The following is a 22438-nucleotide window of genomic DNA, read 5'->3' as shown; positions in this document are numbered from 1 at the left end:
TGTAAAAGGATTCCCTTCCTGGCAAACGCAATCCGAATTTATCTATCCCCTCTTGATAGTGTTGTAACCATGAGCAGAAATGATCAAATTAATATGGATACTGTTTAGAATAACAATTACTTCAGAAATATCAAAACCGCAAATGAACAAATAATGCGCTTGGAACCAAATTAACATCAAGGAATAAGTGTTGACCTTTCGAATGCATGAAAATCACAGAAATTACCTCAGTTAAACCCATTTCTCGTGCAGGCTTTCATAAAAAATATCATTAATAAGCATGATTCAATAGACAGTATGAAATATACTGTACAATATAAAATGATCTTTACAATCAAGGACCCAATATGCGCTATCAAACTTTTATAATTAACTAAATTTATGGACAAAGACGTTGCGACTGATCTCATATGGGAAACATCTCTTCTCGTTTCTTATTAATTGACATACAAACTAATATCCCCATGGAGGAGCTGGCTCAGAAACGCTGGAAAAAAATAACCTCAATGTAGAAGAAATGCGGAGATTCTTAAAACAAAATTCTAGAAAAGATATTTCACCAGTTTTAATCACTGTCCTTGGAATAACTCTACCTGACTCCATTAAAATTTGGTTTATAAACCAACGTATCCAACAATTTATAGACACATCCCGACAATACAACAAATATTATTCTTTCACTCACTCTACTGGTATTCGAGAAAAAAATCATCACTCCTGCTACGTTTGTGGCGTGGTACCTAGTCACGGACCAGAAAAATGCCATAGATTGCAATGGTTCCCATAATACCAAATAGACAGTCCATCGTACGTAAAAGAACAAAATATTCTAGAACTCAAGAGCCACAATCATATCACAAATGACGAAGTTTGCAAAATGTTTCAAATGTCAAGCATAAAACATTCCGATACTGTTAAAATCATGCTAGCAGCTGTTTACTTGTAAGACACTTTCAATACGAAATTCAAATCATTTTTCCAAACAATAAATGAAAGATTCGAAAAACGAAGTGTTTCAAACAAAAATCTATTGAATGCATTATCCAAAATCTGTGCAAAGTAACTGCATAAAATCTTGATTGAAGCACCTCTCCTGCAGGCAAAAAAAAAAAAAAAATCCCTATAAAATTTGAATCAAATTTCTAACACTAAAATATATTAAGATGCAAGTGGAAATAATGATAAGCAGACTATGCTATTAGACTGTCTTTCTTTTCTTTTGGTTTATGTATTTGTTTGTCCTTGGTTTCTTTTTTTTTTTCCTTTCTTTTTTCAGCCCACTAAATTTGGAGTTTTAGATAGTTTTCCCCCCTCCATTTTCAAGGCCACGGTGGCCTGGTGGTAAGGTCTCGGCTTCGGAACCGGAGGGTTTCAGGTTCGAGACCCGATTCCACCGAAGAACCGTCGTGTAAGGGGGTCAGTTGCACGTTAAATACGTCATGACCAAACGTCCTCCCGCTGGTGTGGTGTGGAGAGGGGGTGCCAGCTCAGGTGTCGTCCTCGTCATCTGACCGGAGTTCAAAATTACGAGGTCCGTCCCAAAATAGCCCTAGTGTTGCTTCAAACGGGACGTTAATATAACTAAACTAAACTAAACTATCCCCTCCATTTTCATTTACTTCGTTACTTGTTGCCACAGTCTTGATTTTTTTGTTCTTTTGTCACAGTTTTTCATTGCACATTTTTTTTCATTTTTATATTAAAAAAATAATTAATGTCCTTTCTGCAATGGAATTGCCGTAGAATTAAAATTAAGAAAACCTGGTGCAACAACCTCCGTTTTCCACATCCTCTTTTTGGATTTTTAATAGGTTTTGAACCTTCCTATGTAAACTCTCTGGGGAAAAAAACCCCTTTCTAAAAAGATAAAACGTTTAGCAATTTTATCTAGAAATTCACTTATCGCATTCATACCATAAACACCATTTTTACAGTTTGAGCGATCTGTCACGCTTTGGATGAGCTGACAGTTCCAAATAAAGGATATAGCCCTATATTACTTTCAAAAGCATCGCTTTCCATTAGCAAAAAGTTATTCTATGTCTCACCTCTAAAATTCACATAAAAAATAATCTGAAGCAAAAAAATCTCATTTTTATGGGTTCCTGGCTATTCAGGTATCATGTGAAACGAAGAAGCAGACGGTCTTTGAAAAACAGTTGCGGAATCTTCGTCATTCATTCTTAGATTGGACTTCAGCCTAGGATACGATTTCCAGTTTGAGAAAAAACTCCACCCAAATAGTCTCAGACAATTATCATGGAAACACATATCGAGCTATGATTGGAAACTTCCTAGACATCATTACCATCACAAATAGACTAGAAGTAAAAATTCAAAATAGACTTATTGGACGTATCATTTTTAAAATGATCGTAATCCCAGGTCTTTTATACAAATTCAATCTTTCTTATTCATCAAGTGCAGCGAAGACAACATTTTCCACATCCTATTAAAATGAATAAAGCCTTCAGAGTTGCGCTTTCGAAAAAAAACTTAAAATAAAACGACCGAACATTTCATTTGCTTTTCTATTGTCTCTCGCAACCAAACATCATTTAAGCATTTTATTCAAGTCTCAAGTACTTAGATATCCACTAACTGTAACCTTTTAGGACCGTCTATACCACAAGCACAGATCTAAGCATCTTAACGCTTATTGGTTGTGTAAATCACGTGAACTAAATACTAGGTTTTACTTATCTTGGCAGTTTACTGCCTTTTTGGCGAACACACTAACTCGATATGTATATAAAAAAAAAATTTTTTTCGGCTTTTTATATTTGTTTTAAAATACTAATATAGTACAATGAATGGATACCAGGAATTTTGTTTTTGTTTGGTCGTAATGCTTATTAAATTTCTAGTGTGACATATGTGTAGGTTTAATATATTTTTACTTAACAAATGGTATCATGTATAAACAACAACAGTGGTATTTTATTGGAAAAAAAATTATATAGATTTTTATTTCTGCAAAGGCTTTATTTGTTCAATAAATAGAATATGGTTGTTTTAATATATATACATATATATATAGATAGATAGATAGATTTCAAATAACAACCACCTAGCATGTTAATTAATCTCTAAATTGTGTTTTGAACACTTTTGATTTTAATATTGCTATCTGTAGTAATGTAAAATATCATAGTACATATTTTTAGCAGATTTAAAATGCAGGTACTGCTGTGATTTATGATATTTCTATACAATATAAATATATATAGAATACATATTTAGAATTAAAATAAGTTAATAAAAAGTAAACAAACAATATAAGAATCTTTTAAATTCTATAACAATCAAAAACCTGAATCAGAAAGAACAAAAATGCAAATTTATATTTGCATGGATAAAATGCATTACCCATTGCATGGATCCCACATAAAATATGTGGTCTAAAATTATTAACTCTTTTTGAAACGAAATTAAATGTTGAGTTGGGTTTTAAAATTACAAAGAGCAGAGAATAGAACATAAAATGCTATATATAATTTATAATTCTTTTTTGGGTTAATAAATCAAATTACCAGATAGTTTTCATAAATTCAAAAAGATATTTTTAATAATCGAGTATAAATTTTTTTTTACTCGCCACAAGCTATGAACCTTGTTTCAGGAGCATAAGCTTGAGAAAAACTCTCCGCCCTTCACAGTGCTGATAAGTTTTCAAAGTTTTTAAATGTTTATTATTCTGAAAGTATATGCACTTATATTAGCTTCAACAAAAGTATTTTTGTAACAAGATTTCAGCAAAAGGGATTGTAAATTATTTTGTAGCTGAATCTGTTGTATGTAATTGACCCTATAGTATACACACACTCCTTTTATTTTTGGCAGTTTCTTTGATAGACAGGATTCATCTGGATCATGAACTTTAATAAACTTTTTTGCTCTTAAATTTAATGAAAATGTCATGGTTGAAATCTAAATAAAAGAAAACTCATTTGCAATTTTAAGGGGAAAAACTTTAATTTTACTTTTACAGTTTAAAGTTTAAATTAAAACATAACTTAAAATTTATATTTGAATGACCATTCATAAACGCATTATGTCTGTAATATACTTTTTGAAGAATATTTATAAATCTTTGTAGATATTTTATTCTATATCTGCTTTCCAATTTTTTTTTATTTTTATTTTGTAAAATATCCAGGATTTGGGTATATACCCCTGAGTATTTTCCCACCCCACATCACTAGTTAGGTGCCTTCTACCTGTTTTATTAAAATGGATATTTTGTCAAAAATTCACCAATACAAGACTTAAAAAAATATTTTGAACACAAGGCAGCAGCATTATTTAATGATTAAATTACTATAATTCACAATATTTTCCTGTAACAAAGTAAGAGTTAAAATATGTGATTTTTATAAGCTTTATATTAGGCTACTATCTTCTTTCATTATTTTTGCAACATTTTTTTTTTCTTTTACAAAATACATTGGTATGATAAAATTTCAATTAGTTCCTAAACACTAATGATTAGGCATTATTAATAAAATTTTTAGAAACTAGTTAAGATTCTTCTGGTGGTTTTTAAAATTAAAGAATTTGATTCCTTTAAAATGTTACTTCAAATAAAAACTAAAATAATAAATAAAGCTTTTTTTAAAAAAAATCTACAATTTCTCTATTGAAATCACATATCAAATCTTAACTCTATAACTCAGTCAGCTTTTGAGTAATTAGATACCATAACCCAGATAGACATAACTCCAAAAATGTGTTTTCTATATACCGGAAATTATAAAACATGGAGATTCACCAAAATCTCAAAATTATTTTTTTTTAATTACAATATTTTTTCTTTGTATACAAGAAATTAAAAAAGAGGAATTCTTAAGTATTCAATTTTAACCCTGCTAATTTCATAAATTTGCAATGAACAAATTTAGGTGAATTATTTATTGCTGAACAAGCATAAGAAAAATATTTAATGTTTATTTTTAAAAAGGAAATAAGTCAAAGGATGCAAATGTGTTTTCTTTATTTAAAAACCGAATTATGTAGACAATTTCACAAAGTATCAAATAAAAAAATTTAAAAGAATACTTTAAATATACTTTATTTACATAATAAACAATTCACTTTTTATACATTTAAAAAAAATTTACAATTAAATTTATACTCTTCAAGATGCATACAAGTTGAAAGATATAAGTAGTCAAAATCTCCTTTATTTGTTCAAAACTCTTTTAAAAGAATAGTTTTTTTTTTTTTTTTTTTTTTTTTTTTTTTTTTGCACAGCTTTTACAGAGGTGGATACCACAAATGTGGTCTTAAATGGAAAATATCTTTCAATGCAATTTTGTTTTTGGTCCTGAACTGGCAATTTACTGTCATTATGAATGTTATGACTTGTAACTAGGTGTTTGGACGTATTTTTTAAAGAAAATTTCATTTCTCAGTAGATACACGAAATGTTTTTAGATCGTTAGTTAGCAGATTCTTTTTTTACACGTCATAAATGGACATTTAAATATTGTTTTCTGTAGAAGTGGGCGTCACATAAGTTGCACGTGTAATTTATTGGGGGTACTTACGAAGATCTGAATGGTCGCCAAGGGTTATCGCCAAGTAGTAAACAAAGCGAGCGATAGCTTGCCTACCTTCTATGGTTGCCGTCTATGACCATCCAATCAGCGTTAGGTTGCACTAATTCCGAGCTTCTGATATAGGCGCTTCGCCAGGACAGAGCGAAAACAGAGTCGTTATTTCCTACGCTGTTTGCATCCAAGTTCAATAAGTTGCTATGGTAACCGATAAAGTAGTCTGGATAGCATAAAGAAAGGCGTTTGATTTAAACCGAGTATAAATGTGTGTATCTTTCCTTTATGGTAACAGTGCTTTTCTCAAATGTTTTCAATGATAGAATTATAAATTTTGTTATCAATTTACCATTCTTTATATTTTTGGATTTCATATTTATAGCTTCAAGATATATTTAAATGTTTGTTCAGAATAGCGGAGCAGTTGTTAATCGTCGCTTGAATATAATGTATCTTCAAGTATTTATCTCCTTAATCTTTATGACATAAGTATATGCTCTGTTATAAACAGAAAAAAAAAAATTTATAGCTGAAAGTCATTTTTTTTTATGCATGTTAGATATTCTTCCATGCTTTTTATTTTAAAGTTGCATAATAAACAATGTATGCTTTAGGATTTCGAATTCACGCATTTTAAATAATTTAAAATATACAAAAATATTTTTGTGAAAAGTATGTGATTATTAAATGTTTATTCAAAATAACAGTAACAAATTAATAGTTATTGAATATTTTGTAAGCATAATATTACAATAAAGTTAGATTGTTATCATAAAATTATTTTGAGGAACAAATGGGAAAGAGTTTTCCTCTTTTGCTAGTATTAAATGATAAATTCTTGGTCTTCCTCCCAAATACAAAGCTTGTCTGTAAAAAATCTATCCATCGCACATAGGAACATAAAAGGGAATAGAGAAATAAAATAACTGCCTAGATGATTAGAGAAAATATAAATGAGTTAAATAAGAGGAGGAGAATGGAAATAAAATGTTGTTTATTAGTACAGCAGTTGTACCAGCCCATGTATAAAGATAAAAATTCTGCTTGTATATTATTTATGCTGCCCATAGGGAAAATGGTTAGCAAATATTTTTTCTCATTAAAAATCTCTGAGGCAACAAATTTGATGATTTTTTTTAATGAAAACATTAAAAAGAATTTCAACTAAATGAATGTTGAGTAAATTGGATTTTAGCAATACATATTATTGAAAATTTATTTGTTTCATTATATTATTTTTTTTTGTTACATTTCAATCAAATAAAATTTTGGTATCAAATGCCAAAAGGAAAAAGAAAAAAAAAATTATTATTATTTTATTTTCGAAATGAATAGCTTCATTTTGCACAGAATCGTATTAGAGATATCTTATTAATATGACCTTGGACTGAATAAATAATTTTTTTAGAGTTATATTAATTTTTTACTCTTTCCCAATTAAGGAAAATTGTTTATAAAACGCTAAAACATAATAATTTTTGCTGAATAATTAAGCTATGTTTTTACATTCTAATTAGATCAATACAATAGAATATCTGTAGATCTTTGAGCCTCTACTCTGTCCTCTACAAACAAATTAAATTTATCACAATGCTAATATTTTTCTGAAATAATCTGAAACTTTACAGGAAGATTGGCTATTGTTAAAGAATTATGTGCCAGGAATTTTAAGTGTTCATATTCTGAAACTTTTTACTTATATGCACTAAAGCATTGGTAAAATCATTTAAATTATACAGCTTTAATATAATAAAATTGTAAATTGTGTTCAAAAATTTAATTTTTCTATTTTTAGTAAGCAGTTTAATATATTATTTTTCTCTTTGTTCATTGTGCTTAATTATTATACCTTTCCCTAGGTTTACTTGATGACCTGAAGAGTATACCTAGGGTGTCAAGCCCATTATACATAAAGCAACTACTTTAGTCATATATCTTGGTCACTCCATGATAAAATCATGGGATCTGTTATGATATGTAGGTATTATTTTTATTGGATTTTAATAACTCCTCATTTGCCCTTCAGATTTAATTACCAGTATTGTCTTATACTGACAGTAATAACCTTTTCTCTTCTTCTTATTTTATATATTAGCTCAGATTGTACTTAACAAAGCTGATTTATATTTAGGTAATTACCAAAACAATGATTTTCTTATTTAAATGATGTCATTTATTCATCAGACTTCTGCCAATCATAATAAATATTGATTTGTAATATGTTTTTAACTATAATTATAAATGTATTATGAATTATGTTAATGGATATAAAATACAAGTTGATAATTATTATTGAATATTGTTTTTCTTTTGTTCAATTACAATGCTTCATTAATAAAAAAAATGTTTGTATAAAATATATTTACATTTGGCTTTGTATTTAAATATAAGTCTGTATAAATAAATCTGTCTGTATAAATAAAAGTTTTTTTTTAGTTTTTTTTTTACTTAAGTGCTTGGTAATTTCAAACCAGCTTAATATGCTCAATATCCAGTTTTTATGCTCAATAAAATATCTTGTTGCTCACTATTTATGTTATATAGATAATTAGTTTATGAGAAACTAAATATTATGTGCAATTTACTGAAAAGCGTGAAATTTCAGAATTTCTGTTACAGTTTTTAATTTGCAGTTTTGTGATAAGATTTATGCTCATTTTTAATGTTGTTATATAATCTGAGAGGAAAGAAGTATTTTTTTTATGTTTATAAAAAAAAATCCTATGACTCACTTTCTTTTATCTAGTAAAAAATTTTGCTGGTTCTTTTAATTTTAGTTAATTAACTTTTTAGTTTACCGCTTTCTGTTTTTTTAAAATACGATATTAATTATTATTTTTAGATTATATGGTATGTAAGGAAGCATCAAGCAATTAAATCTTTGAAATGACATAAAAATGATTAGTAATTTCTAAGTTTGTGGATTACATTATTATATTTTCTCATAAAATTTAATTTATATGGACAACCTCTGGCTAACTATTTTTGTTTAGATAATTGAAGACTGCTGATCAATTGCTTCCTTTGATAAATTGTGAAATATGACTGATGAAGATAGTGACAGCAAAGATGATGATTTACAAAATATGGTAAGCATTCACTAAATAATATTACCATATAAATTATTCATTTTCATTTCTGAGTCAATATAAAAATGTTCATTGTTTTTTTGGGTTTTTTTTAGAAGAGTAGAACTCCTTCTTTTTTTGAACAACTGGTATCAATAGAAATGTTTAAAATAAAAAGAAAACTTTACAGGAAACACAAAAATATCTCTCCCTAAACTTTGAAAGCTCTTGAATAGTTTTTTTTATTTATTTATTTAAAAAAAATGGTATTTGAATTATTTGCTGTATCTTATAGAAATGTATAATTACTTTGAATCATTAAGCTTAACCATGTTCTTAATTATTTTTGCTTGTTTAAATAGTAGCCATAAACAGCATTATGTAGTTGTCATTAATTGACTAAAATCTGAATCTTAAATGTGAAAACTAATGTATAAAAATTTTGACTTTTTTAGATTAAATGTTTTAAATAAGTAACAAATAGTTTTTCACTTTTGAATCTTATATCTTGCCATTTTAAAAAAAATTAAATTAGACTTCAAATTTAATTTTATTTGAATATTCAATGGTAATCCTTAATTAGCAAGGCTTAAAAGAGGAGAATAATTGAAGACTGTATTCATTTAACTATAATGATAAATATTTATGTAATTAAAAAATAATGAATCAATTGATATCCTTTTTTTTATGTTTCTTAATCAATCATAAAGAATACTTGTTTTGGAGATAATGCAAATATTCTATGGCTATATTATTTGACTTTCAGTTAAAAGTAATTGAGGTAGATAAAGTGATAAAGGTATCTACTTTTTCTCTTTTGGATGTTGTTGTTAATGAATGCATTAAGTTTTAAAATATATTAATTATTTATCTATTAAGTTTTAATTCAGCATAGCTTTACTTCCTTTTAAAATTAAATAGCAGATCCTGAACTCTTGTTTTTTTAATGGAAAATTAACTTATTTATAAAAAATATTTGTGTGGCATTGAAATGAATGGCTCATGAGGTATATGCTTCATCACATTTTAATTTAATGAATTTTTTCAAAACACTTTAATATCTTTCACTCCGCAAAATTAATTTAAAAAAATTAAGTGAAATTTGAACTGATTTTAAACATACTGGTAGTGACTAATTTCAGTTGTATTCATGGTGTAGCAAACTGAACTTGGATTTTTTTTCTAAACTTAAATATTATATTGATTTTTTTTCTATTCCTATCAATGTTTTAATAATAATTCCTTTATTTTCTATGTACTTTAAATATATAATCTCAGATAAGAGGAATTTTTAAAATTTGTTTATAGAATTTAAAGATTTGATTATAGATTAGAGATTAATTTTGAAACCATGAAAATATTAATTTCCCTGATACCTGATTAATCTTTAATGCATAGGAAACTTTTTCATTTCAAAACTGATTGGTTGAAATTTTTTAATTAGAAATATGTATCTAATAAGTGAAGTAATTCTATACTTTGATTTTTGTTTTCTGATTTTCCTTTAAAAATTATTTCTATTTCTATTTATTTCATTATTCTTTTCGTAGTATTGCAAAATGCTTGCGATACTACGAAAGTATTGCAAAATGCTTGCAATACTTTTTTTAGCAAAATGTTCTTTTCATGTATGTATTATGTATGTTTATTATTTGATAGAAAAGAGAAGTTAGCATAATTTGCCTATGTGAATAATTAAGAGTTTGCTTTAATTTTATTTGACATATTTTGCATTTATATCTTTAGTTTTTGCAAATATCTTTGTAGACTTTTGTATGTGTGGCTCTGCATGATTTTAGAGCTGAGCAGACACATGATTTATCATTTCAACAAGGTGAATTGTTAACTGTGACTGGAATCAGGTACTTGTTTAATCTCCCTTGTTCTTTTGTTGATTAAATAATGTACTGAATTTTGTATTTTTTAAAAGAATTTTTATATATACCGTTGGAATCAAGAGGTTTGATAGAGCTGTAATTTAATATAAATGTAAATAATAGTTCTGGAATGAAATTTTGTTTAAAACTTTCTAGATCATTACTGTAAAAAAAGAAAAAGAGCAGGAAAAATATTTTTTATCAGACTCTTTAAACTTGCAAATAAGGGGTATGAAGAAACAAAGTGCTATCTTGTAATCATATATAATTTCTTTTTAAGCAAAATATTATCAAAACAACATTATTTGCATGTTAAAATTAATGAATTTCAAAGAAAATGTTCTATATTTGAAGAAAATTTAGAGTTTTTTTTTTGTTTGATTTTAATATGATTTTATAAATAATTAATCCTAAAACAGAATTGTATTCTTTTTTTTTCTTTAACATACTATATATATCTGTGTCTCAGTGAAGCTTTTCATTTATTTAGTGTTATTCACTTTTTGGTTTCAACATTTCTTTCAGGGTATTATTGCTAACAAACTTTTAAAATCTTGTAGACATCATATGAATAATGTATGAAAAGCCTTTTCATCAAAGCTTTTAAATTAGGATCTCATGTTGTGTGTCATCATTAAAAGTCCTGAAAAATTGCTTATTTTTAATGGTATTATAAAAGGGCCTTAAAAGTTCTTTTTTTTTTTAATCCAGATACTGATTTTTATTCCTAAAGGGTAATGATGGGCAGAATTTTCTGAAATGTTAATCTGTTAAATATTACATGAATATATTTTTCCTTGCATTTTCTGATCTTTCATCTTCGATGGAATGCCTGTAAGCTTGAAGTAAAAGGGTTTCCCTCAGTTTAGGGAAATATTGATTTTGTTGGGAAAATATATTCCTTTTATTGACTTGCCCCCCCCCCCTTTTGTCTCCTTTTACTTGTTTAGATAGGGAAAAAAATGATACTTTTTCAGGGATATCTAGATATTCATGGTAATAATGTGAATTTGTTTTTCAGCCCATTATTTCTTTTCTGCACATTATTGCATTTTTAAAGAACATGTTTGTATTATATCTCAAAATTGTTATTGATGAATTATTTAAGTATTTTTATTGCTCTTAATTTTTATGCAAAGGTTTTACTGCTTTTTTACAATATTCCAGGAGAATGTGCATTTAATTCACTATGAATTTTCAAAAGTGAATAAATACACTGAATGTTTGAAGGCTGGTAAAAATAAAATTAAAGCAGTAAGCATTACTAAATAATTGAGAATATCAGCAACATCAGCCCCTTCACAATATCGCCTATTTTTGGAGGAACAGAGTGTTAAAGAAATTGCTCCTAATGTCATCAATAAAGTTAGAATTCAATTTCTTGATATCTTTATGAAAACAGAAATATTTCTTAGAAAAGGATATTGCTGAACTTTGATGTTAGCAATAGTGTATTGACTGAACAAGCTGAATAAACCGGAGAATTTTTATTTACTAACGAAAGCAAATATGTTGCAAAAATCTATGAGTGAGAAAACACAACCATTGAAAGAATTAGATAACAAAATTTGTATAAAGAAATGGGAATTTTGTGTACATAGTTTATAAAAGTTGCAGATTTTTATATCCAAGATTTGTTTACTTGTGTCCTTAACCCTTTTAATTATTCTTCAAGGAATCGAAACATTAATGAAATGATGGTGTAATGTTTTTTAGTACAGCTAACTGTTATTTAATAAAGTTATTTTATACATGCATTAAAACTTGCCTAAAAAAATATTTTAAATAATTTTGTTTCAATGTTTGAAAAAAAAAATGTTCATCAGTTACTAGTGATATTCTACAAGGTGTCTCAACATCGAGATTTGAAACTTCTAGAAGGGTTATAGCATAACTAAACGACTCAGAATCATTTAGTAATGCTGGTCGAAAAATTTGCCAGACACGGTTATACGCCACTGCACGTGTGGAAGATTCCCAAGCCTTTCCTAAGAGAATCTTCATTTCGGCGTCCAGTGACCATAACCAGAGATGTCATAACTGTCCACATTGAACAGAACAAGATCATTAACCAATGACGTGACAATGATGCGAGAGTTACCTAAAATTAAAATATGAAATGCATAGTTTATGTCAAGGTTGTGAAAAACACCTTCACAGTCGACTCAACTTTTTGACTGGAAGGACGTTAAAAATCTTACTGGGGTATATTAATTCCATTCATATTTGTCTTCTATCAAAAGAAGAATGACAACAAGCAAGTGAAAGTTAAATTATTTTCTTTTAATTAAAAAGTAATAAAGTCTTGATGTCATGGATAAAATTACTGATATCCATACGGGAGAGAAGAAAAAAAATGGGGTTTTTCTACAAATGAACTATGCATATTGGATTTAAATTTTGTGTCTACTGACGTCAGCAGGGGCGTCATTGCTGTGTCATTTTTTATGATCTTGCTCTACTTGCTTAGATAGTTGTGATATCATTGAATCTTCATATGGAATGCTTGATTGAAGATTCTGTTAGGAAATGTCTGGAATCTCACCATGTGCAATGTCATCTACCGTGACTGGCAAGTATTTCCGACTTGGCATTACTATGGGATTCGGAGTCGTCTAAATGTTTCCTACCCCTCCTAGAAGTTTATAACCTTTGTATATTTATATGAAATTGATAATGTTTGCCCATCTTAATGAATTTCATCGTAACATATAGTTCTGCTATAAAAATACTACTTTAATATCGGCTCTTTTTTTCCTCCCTCTAAAGGTTTTAAAAAGTGCAAATTTTTTAAGATAAAATTTGACTATACATCTTGAAAATAAATGTCTTAACAATGAATGTAGCATCAGCTCCAATAAAAATAATGAAATGCACAAATCATGTTCAGCAAACTTTCAAATTTATTTTGTTTCAATGGTTTTTGTTCAAAATCTTTTATTTTAATTATGGATCAAAAGAGATTTCTTTTTATATATAGTTTTATTTTTAATATTTTATATCTTTTTATATTTAATACTTATTCAGAATGTCCACTGATATCGTAGCCCAGTCTCTAATTTCTAATCCGTTAAAGATAGGCATATAATTCCATTTGGAAAAATTCTTTCAATTATGAGAAAAATTATATTTTATATTGCTTTAATCAATAATTGTATTTCTGAAAATCTTAAAGATTCTAACTTTTTATACGACCCCGTGTTCCTATTAGTTATATTTGGTTTTTAAAAATATTCTCATAGTCTCATAAAAAAATGTTCTCAAACAGTAGAATGATGTTTATCGTTTTCCTGCTTATTACATCTACTAGTATCTGTACTTTGAATCTTTACGCTCGACAGTACTCAATGAAGATCCTGACAATACACAAATTTTTTTGTAACTCCTTCTGCAGCGTAAATCCATGGTTGACCATGAACGTCATCAATTCCTCCCCTCCTCTTCTCTGCTAGGAAAACGGAATATTGCATGACCTTGCTAGCAGAAAAGGTCTCCTTTTGTTTCCATTGTTTTGCAACGAAAAAATAAATTTGAATTTATCGAAGAAATAATTAATGAAAAATCAAGGGGAGGAAGGGGGTTTCCGCCGTTCTTGTTTTAAAACAGTATAATTTGAGTTTAAATTGACGGACCTCTGTTTATAAAAAACTCAAAAAAAAAAAAAATTGAAAAAGATAACGAAAATGACGGATGCAGGAATTTCAGTTTCAGTTGAAAAGTGTTTAGGGAAAGCTGACTATTATGAAACAATATTCCCCCCCCCCCTCATCTTCCAACTATTAGTAATAACATGACAAAATTGCACAATATATTAAATAAAAAATTTGTTCATTAAATTTCACAATTCGGGCTTGGAGATGCATGGAGTCACCATTACGTCTATCTATACGCCAAATTTCATGGCTGTAAATGCGATACATTTTTCTGAACACTGCATGCGCTCACAATCACTTCCTTATGTAAGTGTAGATAAATATAAGCACTTTAATAAGTTTTAAGGTGCAAGAATGACTTTTTATATTGTTTTTTTTTAATACTCTTTTATAAAGAACACAGTCGATATTAATGTATTTTGTAACGTTGAATATATATTCAACATTTTCAAATGAGATTGCCCGCTTCTATTGTTTGCTTTACCTTTTACAGTTATTAGTATATTCTTATTTTTAATTCATTAACAACAATTTAATGCTATTTGTTATTTTTTTAGGGATAGTGGTTGGTGGGAAGCAAAAAATGATAAAGGAGAAACTGGCTTAGTTCCTTCTACTTTCCTTAAAGTATATATTTACAATAATTCATGATTCGTTTAGTTATCTTAAAAATTAATTTTGCTCAAAAATTTTAAAATTACTTTTTGTTGAACAAATTTTTGTTTTAAGTTATAAATTGTATTTTATAATATTAAATAATTATTGTGTTATTCTCTTTTTAATAAATAACTGTGAATAAATATCCATTGTGTGAAGAGAAATGTTTAGTTATACGGGGTGTCTATAATTAAATGACTCTATTTTAAAGTTGTCTACAGACGTAACTATTGTTCAGAAAGTTATGAAATTTTTTGTAAGACATGGGAATGAATTGGAAACGTTAAAGAATGGGAATTTGTTTGAACAAATAAAAAAATAGTTCAAAATTTCGTTGCCAGAAAACGTATTTTAATGAATTCTACATTTCAAACACATTTACGATGGTTTACAAATTTAATAAAACAGGTTCAAGAATTTGACTTCATATCAGCTATCATATAAAATAGCATATTCCACAGTTGACCAATGTGTGTTCTTGAAAATGCTACGAACATGTCTTAAATCCTGTCTTTAAGATCGGGTAAAGTTCTTGTATTATTATGACATACTAGCTGTTTCAAATGTCCCCAAAACTAAAAGTCGTATGCATTGTAGTTTGGGGACCGGAGAGGCCACAGATCAGAGATGTGGCGTTTGATGACACAATCATCTGTGATTTTTGAGAACGTTTTTAACACAAATCTAATGTGTGAAGGAACTCCATCTTTAAAACAATTGTGCATGAAAGGCACTGACATAATTGCAGATCCGGAACAGTTTTATTCTGTAACAACAATGCATATCGTAACCCGGTGATCGAGCATGTTATTGAACCTTTAGCACTTAATACCTCGAAGAAATACGGGCTGAAAACAAATGATAAAGTAAACCAACACCACACCATTACTTTTAGTGACTGCAATGGAACCTGTAAGGCAGAACACAGATTTTCTGGTTCACAAATTCGGCGGTTGCGAGTAACCGAACTGCCCAAATGAAAGTGCGCTTTGTTACAACCTTCGTAAAACAAGGCCTCACAACTTATTTGTGACCTCACACGGGTAGGATGATTGGCTGCCATGAGCAGAATCCCGCTTTCTTCCTTGATGTTTAGGTATATTTTAAATTCACTTAAAAATAACTGATTATTAATATTAAGACATTTACCTTGCATAAAATTAAAAATTATTTATTTATTTCCTGTGTGAATAAAAGAAACGGCATGGTAGAAAATCTTAAGGTCCTCTATATCTTATTGATCATTTAATAACATTTAAATCATAATGTAAATTTATTAGATATATATATTGGGATATGATTGTTAGTTTTTCTTGTTTTAATGGAGATTTTCGTTTTTATTCTATTAAAAATCGTTTTGTTTTTTCCCTGAAAGTATTTTTTAAAGCTTAAAATTAAATTAATCTAATACTTTTTAAAGCTTTTGATGATTTTTTTTATTATAGTGACAGGTAATACATGTATTTTATAAGTTAACATAAAATTGTTTACTTCTCAAATTACTTATGAACTTTCAAATAAAATATTAATGTATTTAATATAAAATTTAAATTTTACACCAACTAATTCTGTTGATAAAAAAGAATTACTTTCACAGCTTGTTTTTTCACATTAAGAATTGTTTTCATTTAATATATTAGTAATTCATACAATTTAATAAACTAGCTTTTATTATATCTGATTTTATATTTCAATGCATTTATAATTAATCTCGAAAGCCAGAAAGGAATTGAAGTGAGAAATGGTCTTGAATCTCGAAATCATGTGGAAGCAGCCTCTGCATAAGTTGAAGTTTGTGCGAATAATACCCGAGATACTCCATTATGATCTTCTGGTCGGTTCGACGGATCATATCTAATTCTTCTGCAACACGACGGACGCTGGTACTAGCCTGTACGATGGAAGTTTTGTTTTCTTCCATCTGAAGCACAATCTTCTCTATTGCTCTTGCGGAAAATGGTTTTCTTCCACTTCCAAAACGAGCCTGTTTCGTCAAATTTGGCTATTATTAATCGAAGTTTTTAACAGTCAGTGGATCTTTTCGCATCTTATTCTAACTCCGATATTTCCGTAAAGTAATTACTGTGGAATTGTCGTTTTTGGTTAGATAATTTAGCTAACAAAGCTTGATATAGTAAACGTAAGGATTTTCTGATTAGCAATAAAAAGAACATAGAAAACAAAATCTGTGCAAAAGATTCTAGGTTTTATAACAGCTGTTGCGTGATGTGGACGGAAATTTACGTTTTTTCTTCTTCATTCGTTTAAATCTTTCGCTCAAAAATTAGTTATCGAGCAAGTTTTCGATCAATTGCAGTTATTGAACGGTATCTCGTTAAGAGACCCCGTGTTTCGCAGTTGCTAACGCATTCGAAGATAAATTTCATCAGGGAACTCGATTACTTACATCGAAAAAGAATTTTGTCTCCTGAATGTTTTGTTTTCCTCGTGTTAACTGTTAAAATGATTGTTTTTTTGTAAGTTTCACTTTTTAGTTCAAAGTTTTCGATAGCAATTGCTAACCCGATCTGCGTAAACCATCTCAGTGTAACGTATATGCACCTACTTTCGGCTACTTTTGTAATCATTCTACTGTACATAGAGAAGAATCCAATGTCCCTCATCATATTCATGAAAACCAGTTTTTTTTTTCCCCATGCATTTCTTTTATTATGAATTTTTGAAGACTAAGCGAATTTATGTCGCACCCTGTACATTGATCGATGTATGTTATTTTAAACATGCCTAGCTTTTGTGAGTATCATAACCTACAAAGTGATTCAAGTGATTTAAATTTTGAATTCATATAGTATATCAGGCTTCAAAATTTTCGTTATATGTATTAGAAGTTTTTCTGATTTTGTTAAACCAATGTATAACTAAGAAAAGCTCTTTAATTTAAAATTTAAGTGACAATTTGGAGAGTAATTAAAAAAATTAAACAACTAGTTATTGTTTTATTGGGGTCAAGTATATTTTTCTGTTAATTATTAAAACTTTTATTGCAAAGTATGGTTTGAACTCCAGATAATGTATATTAACCTCTTTCAAATTTTTAGATTCCTGATCATGTAAAATCAAAAACTGATGGTAAGTTTTTTTGTTTTGTTTTTTCATTTACCTATCTTGTATTTATATTTTTTACTTTGTATTTATTATATCACTCTTGATTTATTTAGGTACACTGGGATTGGAAACTGAAAAGTGAGTACGAAAAACATTTTGTGGTTTACTTCCTTTTCTAATTAAATAAATTTAGCTTTGAAATTTTGATCTTAACCTTGCTTGTATTATATGAGAATTATCGAGAAAATAAATTTCCCTCTCTGCTAACACCTCAGAACAGCCGTATTCTGCAAAAACTAGTGTGCATACCTGAGCATTTTAGGACAAAACAATTGCCTGCAATAGTCTAAACATTCTTGTCGCGTGAATTATTGCTGATATAGCGACTAAAAATACTCTTATCTTATCCTGTTTCTCTAACAAAGTTTGTAAACACGCAAATCGTGGCGGCAATTGTAATTCATTGTCAGTTACAGAGTCGAAATTATAACCGAGCATTAAAGCTTACTTAATGAGGAGAAAATATATCGATTATTTTTTTTTATGTTTCAGATTGTAAAATATTAAAACTTCGGGAAGATATTATATATATTTTTTTTCTTTTCAAGTCAAAAAATTATTTATTTAAATAAAAAAATTATACCGAAATATTCATTGGTGACCAAGTGATATATAACTTATTTACAAATATGAATTTGAATGACTCTTGTTCTAACATTCGAATGAATATATTTATATAATGAATAATCTTTCATGTTATCCAAAGCAAATTGTATTTCCGTTTATGGTATTAAACATATCACTCTGTGTTTTTTCATATATATAAACTAATTTTAGAGGAATTTTCTGGAAAAATTTTAATGAAAGTGTGTTATATTAAAATTTTTTGTAGTGGTATATATTAGTGGGAATGATTTCAAAGTGTATCTTTGACTGTTTAAAAACATACATTTTTTGCTATAGGAAGATTACTTTCTCATTAATGAAAGATAGTTTGAAGCTTTTGATTGGTTTTAAAATCACTTAGTATTTTGCAGAACTCAATTTCAGTATATTCACATATCTTATATGAGTGTTTCATTTATTTTCAGAAGGAATGTACCATTCTCTGATTCCAAAAGTATATCCAAAAAGGTATTCTCTAACTTATTAGCACTTATTTTAAATTCTGCATATTACAGGAGCAAGAACATTTGTAAATGCAGGTAGTGCATTTTTGTTGGAATTTTTATTTGCAATAAAATAATGAAATAACATTTTCCCTAGTTTTTATTTGCTTGACACAGAACTCCATGTTTCATGAACTAAAAGGGTTTATTATATATTATTTTAAACAGAAACATGCCGTTTATTATAATTTGCTGCCAAACTTTTCAAGTGCAAGTGTTTCCACATTCAGTTGTATACAGGCAATATTTTAACAACGTCCATCAAAAAAGTTGAAGCTATATTTACACATCCAATAGATATTAATTTGAAAAATTGTGCACTTCTTATATTCTGACATTTTTATTTCTTTGTTAATTAATTAAAAGAAAAATGCTTGTGAAGTGAGTTCTAACCCTCTTGGTTTTAAAGACCAAATTTTTTTAAAAAAATGGCGAGTTCAGAGGAATAAAAAAAAAAAAATGGGCTGGAATTCTTATAAGTCTTATAAAATTAATATCAAACAATATTTCCTTTTCATGTGATGTTAATTTTTTTTCATTAAATTACAATTAAAATATTTTTAGCAAAAAGTGGATACCACATTAAGATTTTCCCTTTTAAAATTGTATTGAAGATATGGATGAAATGAAATAATTTTATTTCTGTAAAAACTCGCAATCTTTGTATTTTTAATTTGGAGCAGAGGGTTAATTTCTCCAAGAACCCAGCTTGTTTGTAGATTATTATTGCATCATTTTAAACTCAGGGAAAACACAAGATTATGTTTCACATGAACCAAACTTCTACAGATTTGAAAATTGAAATTGTCATAATTCATTTTACTGTAATAATAGTGTGTATTTGATGATTTTATATAAAAACAGTTTCGAGTCGGCGAGAGCCTCCCCCACGCCCACTAGACCTTGATTGTTCGTCATGCTAGTTCGAAAACGTGTTTGCAAAAGTAAACAGAAATAAATAAATGATCAGCTTAATGATTTCTTAAAATCTTAACAATTCTCCGTCTCATTGTTAATATTTATTGTAATTATCTTGCGTCTCTAAAATGACTAACATTTGAAATATTTTAAAATAGCCAGAAAATTCTGAATGTAACGAAGATTTTATCACTGACGAAACTGAGCCTCCCAGAATTCTTGTGGTAAGAATACTTTCTTGTATAGACATTGACATTTTTATTTCAAATAATTGACAAGTTAGTGTGCCAATACATTGAGAATCCAAGCAAATATAGTGCATCATTTAAAAGATCCGAAAAAATATTTCTTAAAACCATGATAATTATAATTAATTATAGAATAATTTTGTTAGTTATTCATATGTCAAAGAAATGTGACATTCAAATTAGAGATAGAAATACTTGTAATCGAATTAGGAAGGATTAATCTTTGAACAATTGAACATTCTAGTTTTAGAATAAAGACAGTTAAGTTGTTATGCATTCTGATTGAATAATCAAACCTAAATTTTTTTTATAATCTCTTATTAATTTTACATTTTATATTGTTCATAGCTTTTATTTACAGAGTATCTATTAAATTGAAGTTGCGATTTTAAAACGCATCCATCAAAATGCCTTTTATAATACATTTTAAGATATGTTTTATTAAATTTAATTTGCATGAAGGAAGTTAATCCAGAGTGATCTAAACTTAACTACACTAAATCTTAAACTACACTATCAGATCAAAAGTATCCTGGCACATTCAGACCTACATTTTTTTTTTTTTTTTTGAAATTTTCCCCAAAAGGTTGGATGAAATGACCTTGAATGTCAAACTAGTAAAGAAAGTGCATGCACTCATATTTAACAATGAACATTCGACCACGAAGACATTTAAGGGACTGACCAGAAATTGATGAATTGGAAATGATTTAGGCTCAACTCATTTCAGAGAGAAATGAAAATTAATTCACTAATTGTTCTGTTGGTTACACGTAATGCATACATGCATTTTTCTAAAAATAACACGTAAATTTGGCAAGAAAGTTATATAAAGACTTCCAAATATTTTTGCTTATAACATGCAAGGCTTTCAATGAAAACATGTGAAGCTTACCGAATAAATGACAATGTGCTCGCAAAGTATATAAAAATTTAAATTAAATACTTTGAATATTTGTAGTAAATAATTTTTAACTGTGTCTGTGTGAAATGCTGTATATTTTTTCTTTACAATTTCAAAGTCATATGTAGGGGTAACTTATATAACGATTTCAAATTAATATCATTAAGATTCATAAAGATAGCGGCATTCCAGCCAATTGAATTTCAGTTTGCTCTTAAAAAGAAACTAAATTATAAAGAATATTCTCAAACTGATATTTTTTAAACTTGAATCTTCGAATAGTTGTATTAAATCGTATAAAAATTAGATACGAAGATTCTTTGCTCTGTAGCATTTTACGCCATTAACCTAGATTGCAGTGTTGTCGAGCTTTGCATCACTGTAAGTGATGCTTGCCAATAATGTGGTTTATAAACCACTACCTGGGCATGAAAACCAAGAGTTAGTCATGATATTTATTCTGAGTTTTTATATTATCCTTAGATGACATTTTATCAAGCATTCTGTAAGTTTCGTAAAACTCGGTTTAAAACCCTGCTTGTTATAAGCAAAAGATACGCTGAAAAAATTGGAACTAAACAAACTTTTTATTTTCCCGAATACAATACTATTTCCATGAAAATGCGTGTGAATATTGCACACGAAAAAAAAAAAAAAAAAAGCTACAATTCATTATCAGTTTTCGGGGAAACTGGGTGAATACAAATCATTTTCTTCTTCTCTAATTTCTGATCATTCCTTGCAATCTTCTGGTGACCGAATTTTCAGTGTAAAATGGAATTTCAAGCATATTATTTACTTGTTCAAAGACAGCTCGCCCATCCATTTTGGATAAGTTCGAAAATATATGCAAACCCATAATGTCCAGATATTTTTTTGATGATATAGAATAAGTGCTATTTCAAATATACTAAATAATAGCAAATGATAGAATTACAATTTTTACCATATATTTTTAGGATCGTTTTTCGGAGTTATCAATAAATCACGATGTGCTGCCTGAAGGATTTCGACACTCAATGCTCTTTGATCTTGCCCAAAAGGGTATGTATTTTTATTATTATTATTATTTTGCGCCCATTGCACTTTTGAAAACAAGAAATAATTCCTTGTTCTCGGCTATCTTATAGTTTCTTAAAAAGATGGCGTCATTATACTCAATATGCTGATAATTCTAATAAAAATAGGAAAAGATTATTATTTTTTTATCAATTAATGTCAATATGGGAATTTGTATCAATGAATGTTAATATTATCATATATATCATTATAATTAATTCCATTGCACGAAAAATTAATTAAGCCTTTTTAATAAGATCTTTC

At 28.1% G+C, this 22438-nt stretch overlaps 1 protein-coding gene across 7 annotated transcripts in view; it reads left to right on the top strand.

The window, feature by feature from the left end:
* The first annotated feature begins 5685 nt into the window (after window positions 1-5685).
* Window positions 5686-22438, top strand: part of LOC129959982 (nephrocystin-1-like) — a 55276-nt gene continuing 38523 nt past the window's right edge. For 4 of the 7 annotated variants that reach the window (XM_056072942.1, XM_056072940.1, XM_056072938.1 and 1 more), the window contains exons 1-10: window positions 5716-5843; window positions 7415-7532; window positions 8549-8644; window positions 10391-10485; window positions 14711-14780; window positions 17870-17900; window positions 17990-18014; window positions 18968-19010; window positions 20122-20187; window positions 22075-22159. In XM_056072942.1, coding sequence (XP_055928917.1) covers window positions 8597-8644; window positions 10391-10485; window positions 14711-14780; window positions 17870-17900; window positions 17990-18014; window positions 18968-19010; window positions 20122-20187; window positions 22075-22159 — 463 coding nt within the window. In that variant the 5' untranslated portion in view covers window positions 5716-5843; window positions 7415-7532; window positions 8549-8596. Of the gene's footprint in view, window positions 5844-7414; window positions 7533-8548; window positions 8645-10390; window positions 10486-14710; window positions 14781-17869; window positions 17901-17989; window positions 18015-18967; window positions 19082-20121; window positions 20188-22074; window positions 22160-22438 lie in introns of those variants that run through there. The other 3 variants (XM_056072939.1, XM_056072941.1, XM_056072944.1) reach the window with 3 other exon arrangements.

The sequence above is a fragment of the Argiope bruennichi genome, chromosome X2 (assembly GCF_947563725.1).
Source record: "Argiope bruennichi chromosome X2, qqArgBrue1.1, whole genome shotgun sequence".
Classification (NCBI taxonomy): domain Eukaryota; kingdom Metazoa; phylum Arthropoda; class Arachnida; order Araneae; family Araneidae; genus Argiope; species Argiope bruennichi.
Note: the sequence above shows the minus strand (reverse complement) of the source record. Positions and strands in the feature narration are given on the sequence as shown.